Genomic DNA, 18,305 nt, shown 5'->3' with positions numbered 1-18,305 from the left:
ATGCCTTATTCTATGCTATTCTTATCACACACCACACACGGCCGCCTGATCCCGTTGATAATGTGGGCAGACCGTCGCTCTGACCACTGGCCAAGCGCGAAAAGCCTCAAAAAGCACAGAATCGGAAAAGGCATAGCTACAAAATACCGTCCCTGGGCTCGCTGGACAGATGCGACGCGCTCGGAAATTGAAGAGTCCGGCTTCGGCAGTGGCGAGCGCGTAGCGGAAGTGTGTTTTCCCACTGCTTCCGTGTCCATCGTCCCGAATTTTCGCTTTTGTTTCAGTTTCTTTCTTTTGAAACTGCTGCCTGCAAGCAGCCTGGCGTGGGGGTAATACAGTTTGCAGTCTACTATACTAGCTGAAACGCTGAATGTAATTGTTGTAGCTTGCTTCCTACACACATCACAGTGTGCACAGGGACATAAATATTTTCTTCACGTATATATATTCGTGTGTGTGTTACTGTCACGAGGGGAGGTCAGAAAACAGAGAAGTATGGCACCTTATCGATGCTAGTACAGTTCTTCTTTTCCGGTACGCTCAGCAATCTTTACTGAAGAAAGAGCAACTCACCGTTTAATCATTCAACTGGAAATTAGCCGCAGTGGTTCTCCGAGAGGCAGACGACGCTGCGCGCGCACCGTGAAGAGCAGAAATTAAGAATGCCCTGATGTTGAGCAACTGCCGACTCCCTGAAACCCTGTTGAGCAGGTAACTTTTGCTCGACGGCCGTACTGGTAACTGCAAGCTCAATGCGAGCACCTTGGCGCCATAAATGCGCTAAGCTAATGCGCTGGTGCCGCGCGAAAACTGCGTTGTCGGACTGTCTGCGCACGCCGTCGACAGGCAGCGCGCCTCTCCTCCTCCGCAGCGTCCCTCTCTACTGCAGAGGCCCCGGGGAAGGAGTGCGTTGTCGGCTGTTTGTCGTTCGCGATTTGACGGCCGGGAGACGCTGATGACGTGGCAGCGTCGACGCTCCCTCGCCGGCGCTCGCTGTTTGTTTTCCGGGTCCTGTCCGGCCGCGCGGAAGTTTGCTGTTGCAGCCCCGGGGCGCGCACCCCGCGTGCGTGAAACTCGTGCGCGCTCCCTCTCCGCGCTTTCCTGAGGACGGGGAATCGCGAGTTCCCCCCTTTTTTTTATTTCCCTCCCTTCGTTTTCTCCCCATTTCCTTGTTTAGCTCTTGCGCTGCCGTGCTGCAGCGTTTGCCCGGCGCAACGAACCGTGATCTGGGAATGGTGGTGCCCCGCGCCTACAGTGGCGAAGGAAGCGAGGCCGCGAGTGGAAAAGTTGACGCAGGGCGCTGCGTTGATCACTGCGTCCGCGCTCTAGGGGTCGCTGTGTGGGGCCGTGTGTCACGCCCGGAAAGGAATACTGTGACGAGCAGTTCCAGAATACGGCGTTGTGCGGGGTGTCAGCGGTATCGTGCGATGTCGTACTAGTGGGCTGCTTAGCGCTAGAAGTGTGCTCAAACTAGTCGTGTGCGTCAGCGTTAGGCACGAACATTTCGCATTCTCTTGTCCCTACATTCTCTACCGTCTTCCGCGCGATGAAAAAGCGCTGTTTCATTAAGGATGCAGAACGTTCGCCGCAAATGAAACTCGCCACAGACCACGAATAGACCTAACATGAAAAGGAGCGCCTGTGTATCGAGACACAAGCTTGCGCCTGCTGATGCGTTGGCACTATCTGGGAATGAAATAGTAGAAGGGATCTATTGCCAGACTTTAAACAGAAGCAAGTTATAATAATCACTCTTTCTGTGGTGCGTTTTAGCTTTCAAGCTTATTTTGAGGAACGTTTTGTGTTGCCGAAAGGTTCAAGAGAGGATGAGTCTAATAAGCTGTGCACACTCTCGTAGGCCATCTTTGTTTCCTTAGTTGCATCCGGGAGAGTAACTGACACAGGAAAAGAAGCCAAACAGCGTAGATACCGAATGTCGGCCCAGTGCCATACGGTAAGCCGGTAAGGAAACGAGCAAAGGAGATCGGCAGCCAGCGAAGATGACAATAAACCAGGCGTTCTTTTTTCTTTCTTTCTTGTTTGCTTTCTTTTAGATGCACCAAATTAAAAGAAATACCTGTGGCAGATAGCACACTTCTAACCCTTGAGCTAAACTTCTCAAAGAGGCGGGGCATTACCTCTACGAGAAATCAAATGATTAATTACCCAATTAACATACTTGCACTAATTAACCTTCTGATTGCTTGCTTTATGGCACACATAGCAAATAAGAGCGAATTGTAGCCTGCGAGTTCGCCAGGCGTATCCAATTTGAATGAATTCGGAAGATTATACCAGTTTCGAGATGATTATTTTCAATGTCGGACGAAATACAATGGTTTTCCATTTACTTTCGTGTTTTAATGCATAAAAGAGCGCTTTCTTTTAAAAAAGTCGGTTTCGCCCGAAAGACGGAGCACCGATTGTGATAGCAAATCAGTAGATAGCTATACGAAGTAAGGATAGCAGTTTTATCGGCCGTATAAGCTTGTAAACATTCGCTTACTAACTAAATTCACCATGATATAATATGTAAGTGCGACTTGACGAGGTTGTAGAAAGAAACAGACACAAAGAGACAGCGCTGTCTCTGTGTGTCATTTTATCATGGATTCAAACCAACTAGTCCGCCAACCTGTTTTAACTAAATTAACAAGCACGGTGTCACGCGCGCACAGGGAAGCATCAACACATCTCGCTCGATGAGCGCGGTAACTCGCTGTCAAAATCCAGTAGTGAGGAATCGCGGCAGCAGCAGCGATCGAATTGACTCTCTCGCTTAAACGCGAACGAAATGTCGAAAACGTAGCGCATACGAAGCTACCGGCACTATACGCGCACTCTGCAAACATCGCAGATCTCTCTGTAGATGAGGCCCGCGCGGGCGCGCACTTGGGCTGCGTCGCAGACCGCTTTCGAGGTACGGCGCCCGCACGGCCGCGCCGTAAGCAGCAGCCGTCGATGAAGAACCCCTCGCCCTCTGAGCCTCACGGCGACGGCAGAAATGTGCCTGGAAAGTCCATATAATTGCTGTCGCCATTCAACGCACTCGCTTTGCTGCAGGCGATGTTCCCTTCGGCGCTGAGGCGAGCACTCGACCAAAACTGGGCTGCACTGACCATGACGAAGGAGTGCTGCGTTGTTGTCCGCTGTGTAGCAGCTGAACGGGCACTTGAATACACCGCCAAATCGGGCGTGAGAACTCTCATTGCGCGCGTGGTTACAACAAAAGTAGACGATAAACATAACAATGAGAAACATTTAAAAAGAACTTTAATGCGGGAGAAATGCGTCGCATGTCTTCGAGGTCCCGAATGCATGATTTAAACGGCGTTTGACCACATTACAAAGTGTTGCTCAGGAGCTCACGCGACACACGCGGTGTCGCATCACCACCATCTTCTGAAGCGGGTCCTATAGCGGTACGCACAACGTCGCCTTCGTCCGCAACAGTGTTGTCTGCTGTGGCCTTCGAAATACGCGCGCGGACAGACGCCGCCACCAGCTACAAGTGTGCACGATGAACAAACTCCGCAGAAAAAATATCAAGAGGGAATATTGCGCCGTAGCTCGGTGGTTAACGCGTACCGCATCCCAGCGACGCTGGCGAGGAAATTTTTGTGCCCCATTACGCGGAAATCCGGCGTCGTCGTCGGTGGCGTGACCGGGGCGATGGTACCAAAAATGTCCGATGGCTAAAATAGTAAGAACACGCGAAAGATGCTCGGATTGGCGTCAGGTTTGTCAAGGAGGTTCTTGGAAACAAAGTATAAATTGATGGCTCTGAAAATAAAATTTGGTGCATTTCGGTCTGGGTGCGAGACGAGCACGCTTCCCCGACGGCTCCGCGGTTCCGATTGACTCAAGGTGTGCCTGGTGCGTGCGGGCACGTGACGGCGCAGGAAATGGGAAGAGGTGGCGCCACACCACAAAAGCAACGCACTGTCTCCCACTGCGGCTTTCGTCGGTGCTGTGTCTAGTGCGATGGACTCTCGACGCACCGAATCAGCAGAAAGAACTTTAATGGATGTAGAAAACATCGAGCTAAAACATTTCACCAAAGCGACTATAATGATTTCGCACTCGATCCACCCGTAAGCATTCTTGAGTGTCATGGCCGAATTTCGTTCGTTGCCCTACGGTGAGACCGAGGATGACCGGACTGACGATGGCGTAACGGCAAGGCACGACACCGCACACCCGCTGTCGAGCCTAGTTGGCGCAGTATAGTGGCAAGAGCTGTGCGATTTCTGACCCGATTCGTGTGTGCTCAGAGATGACCCTCTCGCTTTATTACGATATCTTTTTTTTCGCTATCGTCGGTGCCGCGACTCTTGGGCTATGCTTCTATTTGCAGCTGTTCCTGCCGGGCCTCGATGACATTCGAACCACCTACTGGGGCTTTTCGTTCCGAGGCCCCTTTGCCTGTATTGCCACGAGAGTCGATAAACTTGAAACAATGCCAGTGATAGGTGCTGCTAAGTCAGCTACAGTAGCGCGACGTGTTGTGTGGTCGTCACTGCTGCTAGTTTCTAGTGCTTGTGACGCAGTCTGTACCTGGGCAGCGGTATGGGGCTGGCGGTAAGGCAATTTCTGGTTGGCACGCCTCCCACCCGCTGTTCTCGGCGTGACATTGGAAATGGGCGGCCGGTCGCTTCCTCGGAGGAATTCCTCTCCCGGCCGACTGCAGGGTGCGCCCTCTGCCGAGCGTCACCGACGCTGCGATCCCGACCACGGGCAGAGGCAATGCGCAGATGTGTCTCTGGCCCCTTCTCGTAGTTGCATGCAGAGTTGTGCTGCTGCTGTCGGCGGCGGCTTGGCGGCACCCATTAGAGGTCGATCGATTCGAGTCCATTGTCTCCGAGAGCGGCAGCTTCCGTCGAGCGGATCGATTGCCATTATTCACTGTTGCCGCCGGTGGCCGCTGATGCTCACACTTCCCTTCCCGCGGCTCGCCTACGTTGTCCGGGACCCGGATTGACTGACACGTTGCGCCGGACTTTGGCGTCGCCGGAAATGCCGTTTGCGCCAGCTTTCCTTTGCACAGCACCGGCCTCGCTTTATCTTACAGCAACCCCGGAGGAGGGAGACGGACCCGATTTCAGCGGGGTCACTTCTCTCGCTTACCCTTTCGCTCCGCTGTAGGAGAAAGGTGGACGCTCTTTCGGAGCGTCGTTTAGCGAAGCTTGGGACCGCTTTATAAGGGTGTCGGTCCTAACTATACCGCCAATCCCGCGGCTCTTTTCAGCCGTTCTTACTCTCACCTATCCTGTTGCGCCTCAAAGGGCGAAAACCACAAATGGTTCGTTCTTTTTTTTACTGGACTGTGGAGCCCAGACGCTCTGACGTACGTGTGAAATATTAGAGAGTTTTAGTTTAGGGGACGCAAGCGGCTTGCGTACGCAAGAACTAGGGGCGACGGTACTGCGCATGCGCAGACGTCGGACGTAGAGGTCTGCGCATGCGCAGTACCGTGGCCCCTAGCTCTTGCGTACGCAAGCCGCTTGCGTCCCCTAAACTAAAACTCTCTATTAGCAATAGAGAGATTTAGAATAGGGGCCCCAAAGAGCTTTGCGGGCGTTAGCGCTGGGGCACGCAGGAGTGAAGAGCTTTAGAATAGGGTTTTACGTTTGCGGACAGCGTCTTGCGCTGACAGCGCCACTACGGCGTCAAAGAAAAGCTATTAGAAATAATAAGATAAAATGTACCATTTTATGATAGGAATAGTAATTTTGACTTGCATGTACTCACGTTTAATTATAATTTAGAGGTTATTCTGTAAGCAGCAAACAGTTAGTTGCGCTTAGTTTTGAGCAAACCATCTTTACGTGCCTTGACCAGCCAAGCTTAGCCGTGTTAGGCCTACGAGCCATAAAATTCACAATCGAATTCGGCATCTGCGGCGTCTAATGAATCAATCTTAATAGCACACGCTAGTTGGGAGAAAGCGATAACCGCAGTCACTTCTCCTAGCTTGCGAACTTCACGCGTTACCACGAATCGAACCCAGTTTAGTGCTAGGTTATATAGAGCCGTCGCTTCGATGGGTGCCGCCATGTTTCCTGACGCAAAGCTTTTGGGGACGCTATTTGGGCTCCCGCTGAATCGGTGAAGTAGCGTTCCCAACGCAAAACCCATACGCAGTTTGCGTCTCGCGCATGCGCAGTGTCTTCGACGCTATTTCTTTGGGGCCCCAAAACATTTGTGGCCCCTATTTTAACACTCTCTAATAAATGTGAAACATGGTGACCAGAAGTCTCTTAAGGTGCAGGCGGCCTCCACGAAAATAAGGCTTTGTGTAGTTGAGGAAAATACAGCTTAAACACTTTTCAACGCCGTCATTAAGTTCGCGCCACGGTAGGTCACCTGAGCACCGTGCATTTGGGACTTGTACGCGGCCTAGTGGCCGGACCGAGTGGGGTTAATGGTTCTCTGGTGGCATGCGGTGCAGAACAAACGTTTCCTCGATGTTCACCTTCGACGACGAAAAAATTGTCCGGCCATCTTGTCGGACACAGGGCGAAGAGGGACGATGCCTACAAAGGAAACAAGCGTCGACTGGTCTTTGCAGCACTGTTCATCTGTACGTCCGGCGCTTCTCCCGTCGCTTCTTTGTAGTCAGCGTCTGTGTTTGCGCTGCATCCCTCAAAAGATACGTTGCACGAGCTCGCCCAATTTTCGCTTAATTTCGTCGACTCAGGACCGCAATGCTTTCGTAGTAGTCCACATTCACCGAGTAAGCAGCTACCAATGGAGTAAGAAAGAAAATGAAAGGAGAAACGAAAGCTTCTGATAGAATAGCGAGTTAGCCGAACTCATAATTCGCGACCCGAGCGGTTCCCTCTGCGACGCTGTGGCTAGTTATTATTATTATTATTATTATTATTAGTATTAGTATTAGTATTATTATTATTATTATACACATGAATTAGTACCGCGCCTCTAACACTGCAACACGCGTAAATCAAATCAAGGCAGGGATTCGTAAGAGCAGGCAGGCTTGGAAGTGGTCAAGAACGGTCTGACAATCCGTGTCGGTCAACCAGGGTGTTCCATACCTTTCGTGGATACGCATCGCGTTCGGCCACCTGTCGATCGATGCGCGTAAATGGCGATTTCGCACGCGCGCAGCACCGTGTTCCGTCTACTTTTCGCGCCATCTGCACTGCCGGTTCGCTCGTGTTTTCCAGTCTCATTTTCGGGTGCTCTCACGTGTGGCCAGCAAAGTTGGCCCAGAAGTGCTTAGGAACAAGCGATGTTCGGCACACGTCGCCGTGCTCGTGCGGCGGAGCGAGTGGCGCCCACGCGGAGCGCGAGAGGAGCGGCTGGCGCAGTGGCGCGCACTCGGCGCTGAAGCGGTCGCCGTGTGCACGCCCGACTTGCTCGAATATCGCTCCGGCCGTCCTGACTTCGTCCGTCTGGCTTCGAACTGCTTTGCGACTTTACAAGTTCGACCTTTTTTTAACCCCCAGTAAAACGTCGCGTTATATATAATTTCTTATCCTGAAGCCGCGAACTAGACACATCCGCGCGCTGTTATACTCTTCATTGCCGTGGTGTAGTTGAGCGATCGGCGCGCCACAGTCCTTTGTAGGAAACTCTGTGGAAGACACGCCACCGCCGATGCTGGCACGAGCAAGTGTAGCGGCCGTCTAACACTGGCTCCCACTTCATTTCTGCACCTCGTGCAGCGCCGTGTATACTTGCCACGGCGGTGCCCAGCTCGGCATTTCGTCGTCTCCGCCCGCGCGCTGCCGCTTCACTTATCGCCGATTGGCTGGCGTCGCTCGCACTATTTCCTCCGGTCGAAGAGAAGTGCCCCTCGAGTGGCAGCCTCCTCCCAATAAAATGCAACTGCTCGGCGACTCGATAAACTGGCTCCCGTCTCTCGCGCCCTGCGGGGCTTCAAAGTTCTCGCCGTCGTCTCTTGCTCGCTGCCCTTCCTTTTTCCAGACTCGTGGATTTCATCTTGGCCGCTAACAAGCCTCCACGCCCCAGTTTGACCCCGAGGGCTTCGAGCGAAAAACCTATTACGACCTCGCAATGGCATTTCCCCCCTCCCTCTCGCGGGGGGAAATAGACGCTGCTGCTTTTGTTTATTGCTCCTTGGCCACGATATACCGCTCCTTCGTCGAGTCAAATATATCTGTTACTTCGTTTCTTGCCATTTTCATACGAGCAGTGAACTGCTGTGCACTTGTCACAAGTTATTTTCAGTAGACTCGGCGGTGTTCTCACTTTTTGACGCGCGACTGAGCTCGTCAGCTTACGAGCTTACCAGCGTTTGCACGAACGCTGGACCTTCGGCATTCGTCTCGGTCTCTCCCTTCTCGACCGACCGGGACCGTTCCGGAGCCTTTGCTTCGCGCATTCACGCGGCTGTACTTATTTTTGGTCAAGGTGCTTGCTAGGCCTAGTTGGCTCGAAATTCGGGGGTCGGACATGATGTGTTCTTGAGGTGGCGGGTGGCGTTCCTCGGTCTCCGCAACACGGAAATGTAAGCTCTCTGCGCCTCACTAATTGCCAGAGGCATTCGAGGTCAGCCATCGTGTATCACTGCGTCCACCCGGCTCCAGCGCTCTTCTTCGCTGAAGGCCACGAAAACACGTGTCGACTTTTTCGTGACGAAGCGCGCGCTGTGCAAGCAGTGGAGCGATATTGCGGATTATTTGCCCGCACAGCCTCGCTATCGCCTCACTAGTTTCCGGGATCGGGAGGCCCTTGTCCTCAAGAACATATTCGTGAACGATTAGGAAGATTACATGGGCGGCCGTAGTGTGATCTAGAAAAGTACATGGTCTGCATGTGAGGCATTATTAGCGATGGCCAGAAAGCTCCTTTTCCGACAAAAAAATTCTATCCTGGTATAATAGTGCAGCTAATTGTCTTGTAGCCGCGTTCAAACCCGCAACATTGTTTTCAGCCTGCCTGGTTACATCGCACAGCCGTTGGGAAAAAAAAGAAAGAAAAATAAAAAGGAGACATGTCGTCGGACGACGTTTGCCATCCCAACACTGAGCTAGTAGCCTTATAAGACAGCTGGAAGCCAACGACTGTTTAATGTGGAGCTCATAAGGCTTCCCCAATTCCGCAAAGCTTGAAACTGACGAAACTAATCGTCGTCAAGGAGTGCCGCTCGTCATAATTGCTCTCCTAGAACAGAAACGGGGGAGAATCCATGGCATGAGGGTTTTACATCCAGCAACATTCACATTCACATTCACAGTAAACTGCCTAAACCTTATGCAAACAATTGAACTGGAATGTATTTTACGTAAGAAAAGTCAACAGATTCAAAGCACTGTTTACGATGTAGGACCCATTTAGTGTATACAGGCATATCCGGTGTAAATAAGTGTTTGATATATCACTTCTGTTCGCGAGGCGTTCAGATCAAGTCTTATTTTTCTCCCTGGAAAGATTATCGGTCGACATTGCTCGGATTGTCGTCTTGTCAACTGCATCTTGGTGTACAAAGGTGTACAGTAACGAACTCACTAAGTCACACCATCGTCTAACTTAGGTTCTCTCTGGAGCCCTGACGAAGACTATAGAAAGTTTTCTTGCTGGGCGAGAAGAGCGCAAACACATTCATCAGCAACCTATAGCGTACGCACAAAGGTGAAATCCAGACAAAGCGCCACCACCATGCATCTGAAACATTACTTCATAGCAGAAACCTAGCGTATGCATTACATTCGTGGGACGGGCTAAAAGCGGCCGACAGCAAAAAAAGCAAGAAAAAACTTTTTTTAACATAGCATTCAAGAAGCAATCTCCGCGTCATGTAACGAACAGACGAAAGAGACACCTCCTTCCCATTTTCATGGTATTCTTACATGGCGTGGTGCATTTGTTTACTCTGTTTATATAATTCCAGGGTCTCTCTCGCCGTCGCATCTTTACTTTTGCCGAGATTGCTAACGTCATCAAACCGTGCCTCGCACCTGCTCTGAAATAAATCTTGAGTTCGTGGTGGCGCTTTGTTTGGCTTTCGCGGTTTCGTTCTTGTTCTTTTTTTTTTTTTCATGTCTCCCATCTTGCTGTGAACCTCTGTCCTGTTTGAGGCGTCGTCGCCCGCAGTCACGCGCGCGTTCAGGTGCCGCGTGGTTGCTAAAGGGGCCCGTCTTTCTTTTCGCAGTTGCTGGACGTCAAGTACGGCAGCTACGGCGCCCCGCACCTCGCCCCGCTGACGCAGACCAACTACACGTTCCGGCCGGCCAGCCTGCGGCCGCAGGACCACCCGCAGCCGCACCGCACGCCGCAGCACGCCACCTTGCACGGACACCACGCAGGGTCGACCGGTAGCGGCCGCCGGTCAGCGCCGGGCACATCTCAGCGCTCGTCGCACAAGGCACCCAACAGCCGCACGGGCACGACGTCGTCGCGTCGCTCGCACCGCGGGGCGAACAGCGAGCAGTTCAACCCCATCTACGAGGAGGTGTCGGGTCGCTCCAAGTCCAGAAGGGGGGGCTACCGTCACCACGACAGCGAGGACAGCGAAGAGGACGAAGCGAGGAGCCTTGGCAGCGAGGACGAGTTCGCCGAGGACGAGCTCAGCTTGGGCGAGTACCCGAGGCCGCCCGAGTCGGCCAGCAGCAGCCTGCAGGGCTCCACGGGCGGTGACCTGTGCCCGCCGGACGCCGAGCCGAGGGCCAGCAGCAACCGGCGGCTGAGGGCCAGGGGCGCAGCCAAGCACAGCCACTCGCTGGAGCGAAACCGCAACAATGCGAGCGGACTGCAGGCGAAGCACAACTACTACCTGAGCAAGTCGGCGTTGGCCTTTGACCAGCGCAACCCGGGGCCGTACAGCTCGGTGGATTTGATGCAACACCCGCACCAGGACAGCTCGCCTCCCGAGCCGGCTCCCGGTGCCATCGCCAACTCCAGCTTCGGCCTGCCACCGCCTGCAGCGTCGCAGGCAGGGTTTATGATGGGGCCCGACTGCCAGTACCCGGCGGCGCCCAACGCACCCTTCTCGACGTTCCTTCTGCAGCCGTGCGGCGCCGTCCAGGGGGACAACGCGGCCGAAGGAGACGCCGAGAACATCTACGCGTCCATCGACGATGACGACGCCTCGGCGACGGGACCGTACACCATCGGCGGTGGGGCGGCTGCTGTCGCAAAGCCCGGACAAGGTGCTCGGACAGTGGCAGCATCGGCCAAGGAGGCTTCGGTGGTTCCGTCATACGGTGACATTAGGCCCGTGTTTCCGACTGACCAGAGTGGTCGGACTCTGTGCACGTGATTTGCGCGTCGTCAAAATGTGCGTGCTCGACCACCTGCGTACCAAGACGCTTCCGTTGGCTGCGTTGACATTGTAGGCGAAGCGGGGGGCTTGCTTGCTTCGAGCTCGGGGGCGTGCTCGAGCAATGGGGGCGCTTCTTCTAGCCACCGCGTTCCTTTTTACTTGTTTGTTCTCCTGGCCAAGCATAAGCTACGGGATGTTTACACAACGGGCAAGTTAGTCCCCCCCCCCCCCTTTTTTTTTTAAAATCATTAGCGTTATGTGCCAGTCTGTGCATAGGCAGGCAATACGCCGTTCTATCACCTCATTTGTCGATTGAAACGCCCCGCAAACAAGTCCACTTGTCCTCGAAGCATCGAAAGCGGTACCATCCTAGTCGTCGAACTGTTTCTCAGAACGAGAGAGTCGTCTTTCGATATTTCCCCTCCACCTGCCTTCTTCTCATCGAACGCCACGTGCCGGCGTAGCCCTTCCGAGTCAAGCCGGCGAGACGTGCACGCTCTGCGCAGCGCAGCTTCTTCGCAATAATCACTCCCTCGAGCGAAGCACGGACGCCACGCAATATGCGGACTCCCCGTCGGTGTTGAGGGGGCGAAGGACGCCTCCTCCGCGTCTGTCCCGACCCCACGGTAGCGCGGCTTTTAGCCGTGCAGTCTTAGGACGAGCTGTCGGTGCAAACTCCTTCTCACGATTGTGACCAAGTATTGCACCTTCGGCGTACTCTAGTAGTAGTAACGTATTCAGATAATTTAAATATCTTACAGAAACTATGCAGCGAATGAGTGTGCGTGTATACGGTTGTGTTGCACCTTAGAGAGTTGCAAGCAGGGGTGTCGCTCCTGTCAAAAGGTTCGTTCGGAAGGCGTCTTCGTTCCGCAACTTCTGCCTTGCAAGTTTTGCCTTGCAAGCGACGTTCACTGAACCGAGGGAGCTAACAATAGCGACAGAGAGCGCTCTGTCGAGCACAGATGGGAGCATATCAACGTTTCTAAGTTTTTTTTATATAGATTATTCCATATTACGTCACGATGGGCGCATGCTGATTCCCTAGAAGCATTGCAGAGAGTTGATGCGTAAGGTCTAACTTGCTGTCATCACGAAGAGTGTCGGAGCTAATCCGCGAGTGAAGTGATCTTTCGCCGGACCCTTTTGCAGAGCTCCTGTAAAACGCTTGGCGCTCCACTGCGCACAATATCGAAGTTAATTTTCCCCAGATTCCGGCCGCCTGAATGCATTTGATTCTGTAGCGACGAAATTTCTGGGCATGGCGCCGACGACTGATTAAGCATCTTCTAAGCATTTGGCATAATGTGTGCCGAGAAGCTACGCTACGCGAATTTGTTTGCTTGCTTCAACGTGATAGGATCCCAAAACTTTTACAGCCACGCGCAATAGGTGCGTTGGCGCCACATTATTTTTCATTTCAACCGTGCGCAAGTGCTCACTCTTGCAGAGCCATGACGCAGCCACTTGGAGCTACGTATTTAGTGTTGGAAATCCTAGTTGGCGAAATGTCCACACGTTAGCGGATATACCCGAATCATTAGATGGAATGTTTACGGTAACTTTCAGGTGCTATGGTGTTTTGCTGACTGCACGTATGTACCGAAGGCTGCTGTGAGCCTCTTGCTAGTTTACCAGACGTCAGTACTTCCGTGGCCAATTACCGGTTTTGCTAAAATATTTCAAGCTGGCTCCTAACCAATCGCATACCACGGGCAGTCACTATAGCTCATAGCCAAGGAACTTGGCTGCTAGTTGAAAGTAAAGGGTCCTTCTTAAAATGGCCGACTGGCTCTTGAGAAGTGTTGCGAGCCGATAGCTGAACCCCACCCCCTCTTTGCAGACGCAGCCCAGCGTGTTCCAAATTGAGCGGCGTTGGTGTGCCCCCCTCGAGTGCTCCGCAGTGAGCGCAGTCGACGCAGTTAATGTTTCTATCGCGGCGGGGAATGACCTATTGCCTGTTTAGTATGCAAGATGTGCGTTAACGACCCCAAGGAACCGGCGGAGGATGCGATGGAAATGGGTTAAGCGCACTCTTCGCCGGGCTGTTGTTCTCGTCTGCAGTAACGAGGCCCGTACGTGACGCTTAATTGCTTCTCGCCGTATTTCTTCCCGCGTTCCTCTCTGCCGGGAGAGGTTGAAGCAACCCTTGTGATACTGTCGACAACCTTCGCTTGCGCGAGGGTCTCGCACGCCATTGCCGAAACCTGTGTTGTGGTTGGATCTTGCGTCCTTGCTCGCCTCGTTCTAAAATCACATTACGGCGAGGTAATCAGGAGCTCTCGAGAAAGGAATGCGCGGGCTTGCTTGTCCCCCATCTCCTTAAAACACATTTGTACTTTCCAGTGTCGCGTGACAAGAAAGCTTACTGAATATATCTCAAGGTGGGGGTCAGCGAGGTTTGCCGCTATTTTGAAATTTCTACTCGACAGTTAACAAATGGTATCATGTCCTTTCGGTCTTGTGGCAAAACTCGTCCGTTCGCGCATTTTCTCGTTGCACAGATACAACGACAACGTGTTGTTTTCCGTAATGAGTATATCCGTGCCCGCAATATGTGTAAAGAGCTGAACAAAAGAAACAGAGCAAAGCAGAGGCGTGTTCGACCCGGAGGAAACCCTTGCAGTTTTGTAGTGCTCAAGTGTGGATGAATGTGAGTGGCCAGACACCTCGTCACAGCAGTCGTGCTCGCGGTGTTAGCTTAGAACCAATTGCGTCGTGAGTGCGTGCGCGTCGGCTTACGAGTCGACAAGTCCCTGTTAATTTAAATTCCAGCTCTCGGATGTCTTGTCAAGCCGCGTGCGTATTGCAGGACTATTTTATGTTTCGAGTATTTAAATCTGTCTGTGGCCCCATATTTGTTTACGACTGTAAGAGTGACCAATTTTTCCGCCACATGAGCAAAACCGTAGTGCGGTTCAAATGTTCGCTTTCTACCTGCCGCAGACAGGTTTTTAGAAAAATGTCCAGTATATTTGTTCTGAATATGATTTGACGGTCCCGCGTGACGTGGTCGTGTGATCTCAGTGCGTGCCATTACCGGTCTGTCCGCCGTAACGTGAGAGACGACTGCCCCAATAACAGGTTTTAAGCGTTTGATTTACGACGTCGTCGGAGCGTAAGAGTAACACGCCGTAAAAAAGCGCATCTGACTTTTTTTGCGTGCAACAGTTTCTTGAGTTCTTTCATTAGGATCTCTATTGCTGCAGAACAAAAGTTGTGCACGTTTATGTGCATCCGTCTAGCAGCGAACGATAATTTGCTTGATTGTTATAATTCTGTGTTCAATCAGCGGCACGATCAATAAACGTGCGGCATTTATGGTACTTGCATTTTCGAGGTTTCTCTAAATTTGTCGCCGCAATACCACTTCGGTCTGAGACTAGCGGTGCGCTTGCCGCCTTCATTTCTGTGAGCGGTCATAACTTTAGGCATCTGTGACCCGTGTTCCGGGAAGATCGTGCAAGCGGAGCCGGAGCCAAGGGCCTGCGTGTTCGCTCAGTGAGGCGAATCATTTATCACGGAGCAATACCGAACGCTTTGTTTCAAAGTAGGCGTATCTTTTATTTTGCGTAAAAGTGCTAAAATATCCTCTAAGGAAGGCGAAACAAAAACAAGAAAGCCTTCCTGGCGTGCATGTTGTTCCTGATATTGCCTTCGTTTGCGAACTAGAAGGGCGCGCCAACTGCAAGATACGTCACAGTGAGGGCGGCGCGAAGGCTCTAGTCATTAGTGGAATTCTTTTTGCGCCTCCGTTTCGAAGCTGTGGCATTACGTTGCGCTCAGTGGTTGAGCCGAGGCTGTGTCGCAGTCAAAGCTGCCGCGCATGTGCAGTCGCACGAATCAAACTATTCTTAAAGAAATGTCCCGCACCGCGTTTCATTCGCGGTGCATGGAAACACCAGGATGCCCTACCGATGTTTAGAGCAGTTTTAATGGTCCGCCGACGAAGTTCTGTGGAGTGCTTCGGCGCGTGTCTGTGCTGGTTTGTCGGTGTGAAACTTCACGTCTGTGACGACTGTAAACTATTAGAAGACTGCCGCGCAACGTAAAGCCACGTATTTGTTTAACATGATTTACTTGGAGCTTCCGGTTACTGCGGCACTCGGCACGGCGTCCCTCGAAGCGAACGCTGTCTGCGCCGAGCCACGCAGTGCGTACGAGGAAGACGCACGAGACGGTGCGGGAACCAGCTACTTTATTTATTATGACGATAACCATTAGCATGTGCGGACCGGCCAACTGGACGAATATGTGTAGCGTGGAATTTCTTGTGCTGCTTCTCGTTCAGTCATTGCTCGGAACCGATTCTCGGCGCTTTGCGTTGTGTCCTTGGCCGACGTTCGTGAAGCCATTCATAGGCAAGAACTGATCATAAGCACGGGAGCAGGCCTGTCCCATGACGCCTGGTCACGTCACAGTTCTCGCTGTCTGAAAGGTTCACGAACCTGGCTGCTCTAATGCTATGCAGGTCGCATTCTGAGATGTCGACTTCCTTCGACGTTGTGGTGGGCCTGGTGTCTGTCTAATATGATGTGACCAAAACTGATCCGCCTATAGCTCCACTGAGTACCGAAACCTGGGAACACGTAGAGTTGATGCGGTGGCAAATGAATGTCGGTGTTCTCGTGGTCGAAATAGATCGCGAGAGCAGACATAACAGCATCTCACGCTATGCAGCGCTATCCCACTTCGTGACAACGGAGCTCTGTAAACCCAACGGGCTTGCACGGCCTCCCATGTAGCCGCGCGCCGTTGTCGCTTCGAGGGGCAGGGTTTTTTGGAAGCCCTGCCTCTGGCGCACTGCGAAGGTAATCGCTTGCGGTGCAAGTTGCTGCACGAGTGTGGCCCATTGCGCAAAAAGATCTGGCGTCAAATTTGTGGCTTCTCAAGAGCGCGCTTTCAAATTCTCCGCTGTTATGATCGGCTTATACCGAAGCGACAGTGAGCGCCAGCGGGCGCCTGCATTCCCCCCGCCCAGAACCCGGCGGTGACCAAGCACTTGTTCTTTGATCATCGCATTTGTTGGTGGAAATGTATATACTTCGTTCCATGCATAGCAGTCGACGCTCTGGAGGCTGGAGAGACTTCTTGCAGCGGCTTCATTCCCACTCGGATGTAGTTCGATGTTTTTGGACCGCAATTGGGTGCAACTTTTTTTTTTATGTAGGCTCAGTATTGAATGAAAAAAAGATTAATTCCCTAAAAACAAACACACTGTGGTATACGGCTGCTAAGGCCTCTTTCTAGATAATTTTTTTATTTTTGTTGTTTCTTTCGTCGTTTCTTTAACCCATCGCGAGGATCCTCGCGTGCATGCCCGCGCAAGCGAACGCTGTTTCAGGGCGCAGCGAAGCACAGACGGAACGCGCGGAGTTGCATAACTTGACTGAACTTCTCGCGTAGCTTCCACAGCGTTGACTGCTATGTATGGAACAGAGTATGGTGGACGTCCGTGTGACGTGCTTGTGCACTGTGTTGAAAATATGGGTAGAAACGCCGTAGTATCAAAATATCGCCTCGCTGCGGCATCGCGCCGGATGTAACTTGATATGAAATTTAGAGCATCGCCGGAAGTCGTCATTCCAGAATGCGAACCCTGTTATATCTTAGTAGAAGAAAGCGCCAACGATATATTCTGGCTTTTACGTTGCTGTTTCGCTCATCTATATGGTTTCATGCATCTTGATTCGCCTCCCAACCTTCAAGTGTTCTGGTTAACGTGCCATCTGTGTTGCTTTGACGTTTTGTGTATAATTTTATTGACACTTGAACTGTGGACGCCGTATATGCTACTTGGTTTATTTTGTGTTTCTTCGAGAGCGAGCCAGTGATTTGTGTACACCTTCCGTGGGTGATGTGCGTGTGTTGAGTGGCTGCTTGTGCGCGTGCCTGAATCCCTTTTCGGAAGCGGCTGAGTGGATGGCGAAGACCACGACGAATGAAAAAAGGACAAACAAAAATGAAAGATGTCACGCTCTGTGTTGTTTCTCATTTCGGTATCCTTACCTCAACTTTTTTCTTGTTTCAAGTGACCACGTTTCCCTTCGTTCTTCTGTACATATGCGTGACAGCGATGGATTACGAGACGAAAATATTAAAGAAAAAACGTCATCTCAATTAGCACTGTGGTATTGTTTCCTGCTGTATTCCTCTGTGTCCCGCTATCATTTCCTATTATTCGCCCTGCTATTGCCTTTTGAAGGAGTATATCTACGAGATGCTAGACTTGTCCTTACGTTAAACAAAGACACTCTAAGTCTTCGGCGAAAAAGCACGAGGGCGCCCGCCACGGTGGTCGTGGCGTTCGGCTGCTGAGCACGAGCTTTGTTTCCCGGCTGCATTTCGATGGGGGTGAAGTGCAGCCGCTGTGCACTCAGGCGCACGTTGAGGAACTCGAGGTTGTCCAGCCTCACTGCGGACGCTGGTCCTCGAGGCGAGCCCCGCACGTTGCACACGCGAGCACTACACGTGCAGCGGGAGAGCACACGCGCGGTGTTTCAGCGAACTTTTTTTATTGTTGAAATTTCCACATGTAGCACAATTATAGTCCATGAGTTAATAGTACACTCGAAGAGGCGGACATTACTTGCACAAAAAAATTAAATACATAATCGACTAATATAACAAAGAATTCACTCATTATGTTTTTAACCAATCAACTTATGGCGCATATTGTAATTTACAAATTCCAGCGGGTGAGGCTGCAAGGCATATGTCCACTCGAAAAGAATTGCGCGGATGACACTTCGTACGAGATATGTGCCGTCAAACTTGCGGTAAAAGTTAACTGTTCCACTTACTTTCTTAACGAAACGTCGTTTCATGCATTGAAGCACAGAACTAACTGGAACGCCAATGCATTTCTCCGCAAAATTCGGGAACTAATATGTAGAAACTGGTGTCATCCTGAGAATTCCTTCCAAGGGGATCCGTCTTGCGATCACCCCGGCTAGAATGTGTAAATTGCAATATGTTCCATAAGCCAATTAGTTAAAACTCAATTAGTGAAGTTGTGCTAATTAGTCAATTATGCATTTCAATTTTTTGTGCA

General features: G+C 51.7%; 1 protein-coding gene across 2 annotated transcripts in view; it reads left to right on the top strand.

Moving 5' to 3' along the window:
- pxb (putative Hedgehog signaling attenuator pxb) overlaps positions 1–17,374 on the top strand; it is a 275,823-nt gene extending 258,449 nt beyond the window's left edge. For both annotated transcript variants that reach the window (XM_050192941.3, XM_055078283.2), the window contains exon 5: positions 10,142–17,374. In XM_050192941.3, coding sequence (XP_050048898.2) covers positions 10,142–11,248 — 1,107 coding nt within the window. In that variant the 3' untranslated portion in view covers positions 11,249–17,374. The remainder of the gene's footprint in view (positions 1–10,141) is intronic.
- Positions 17,375–18,305: the final 931 nt, after the last annotated feature.

Source organism: Dermacentor andersoni, chromosome 10, assembly GCF_023375885.2.
Source record: "Dermacentor andersoni chromosome 10, qqDerAnde1_hic_scaffold, whole genome shotgun sequence".
Lineage (NCBI taxonomy): Eukaryota > Metazoa > Arthropoda > Arachnida > Ixodida > Ixodidae > Dermacentor > Dermacentor andersoni.
This window is presented reverse-complemented; position numbering and strand designations above follow the sequence as displayed.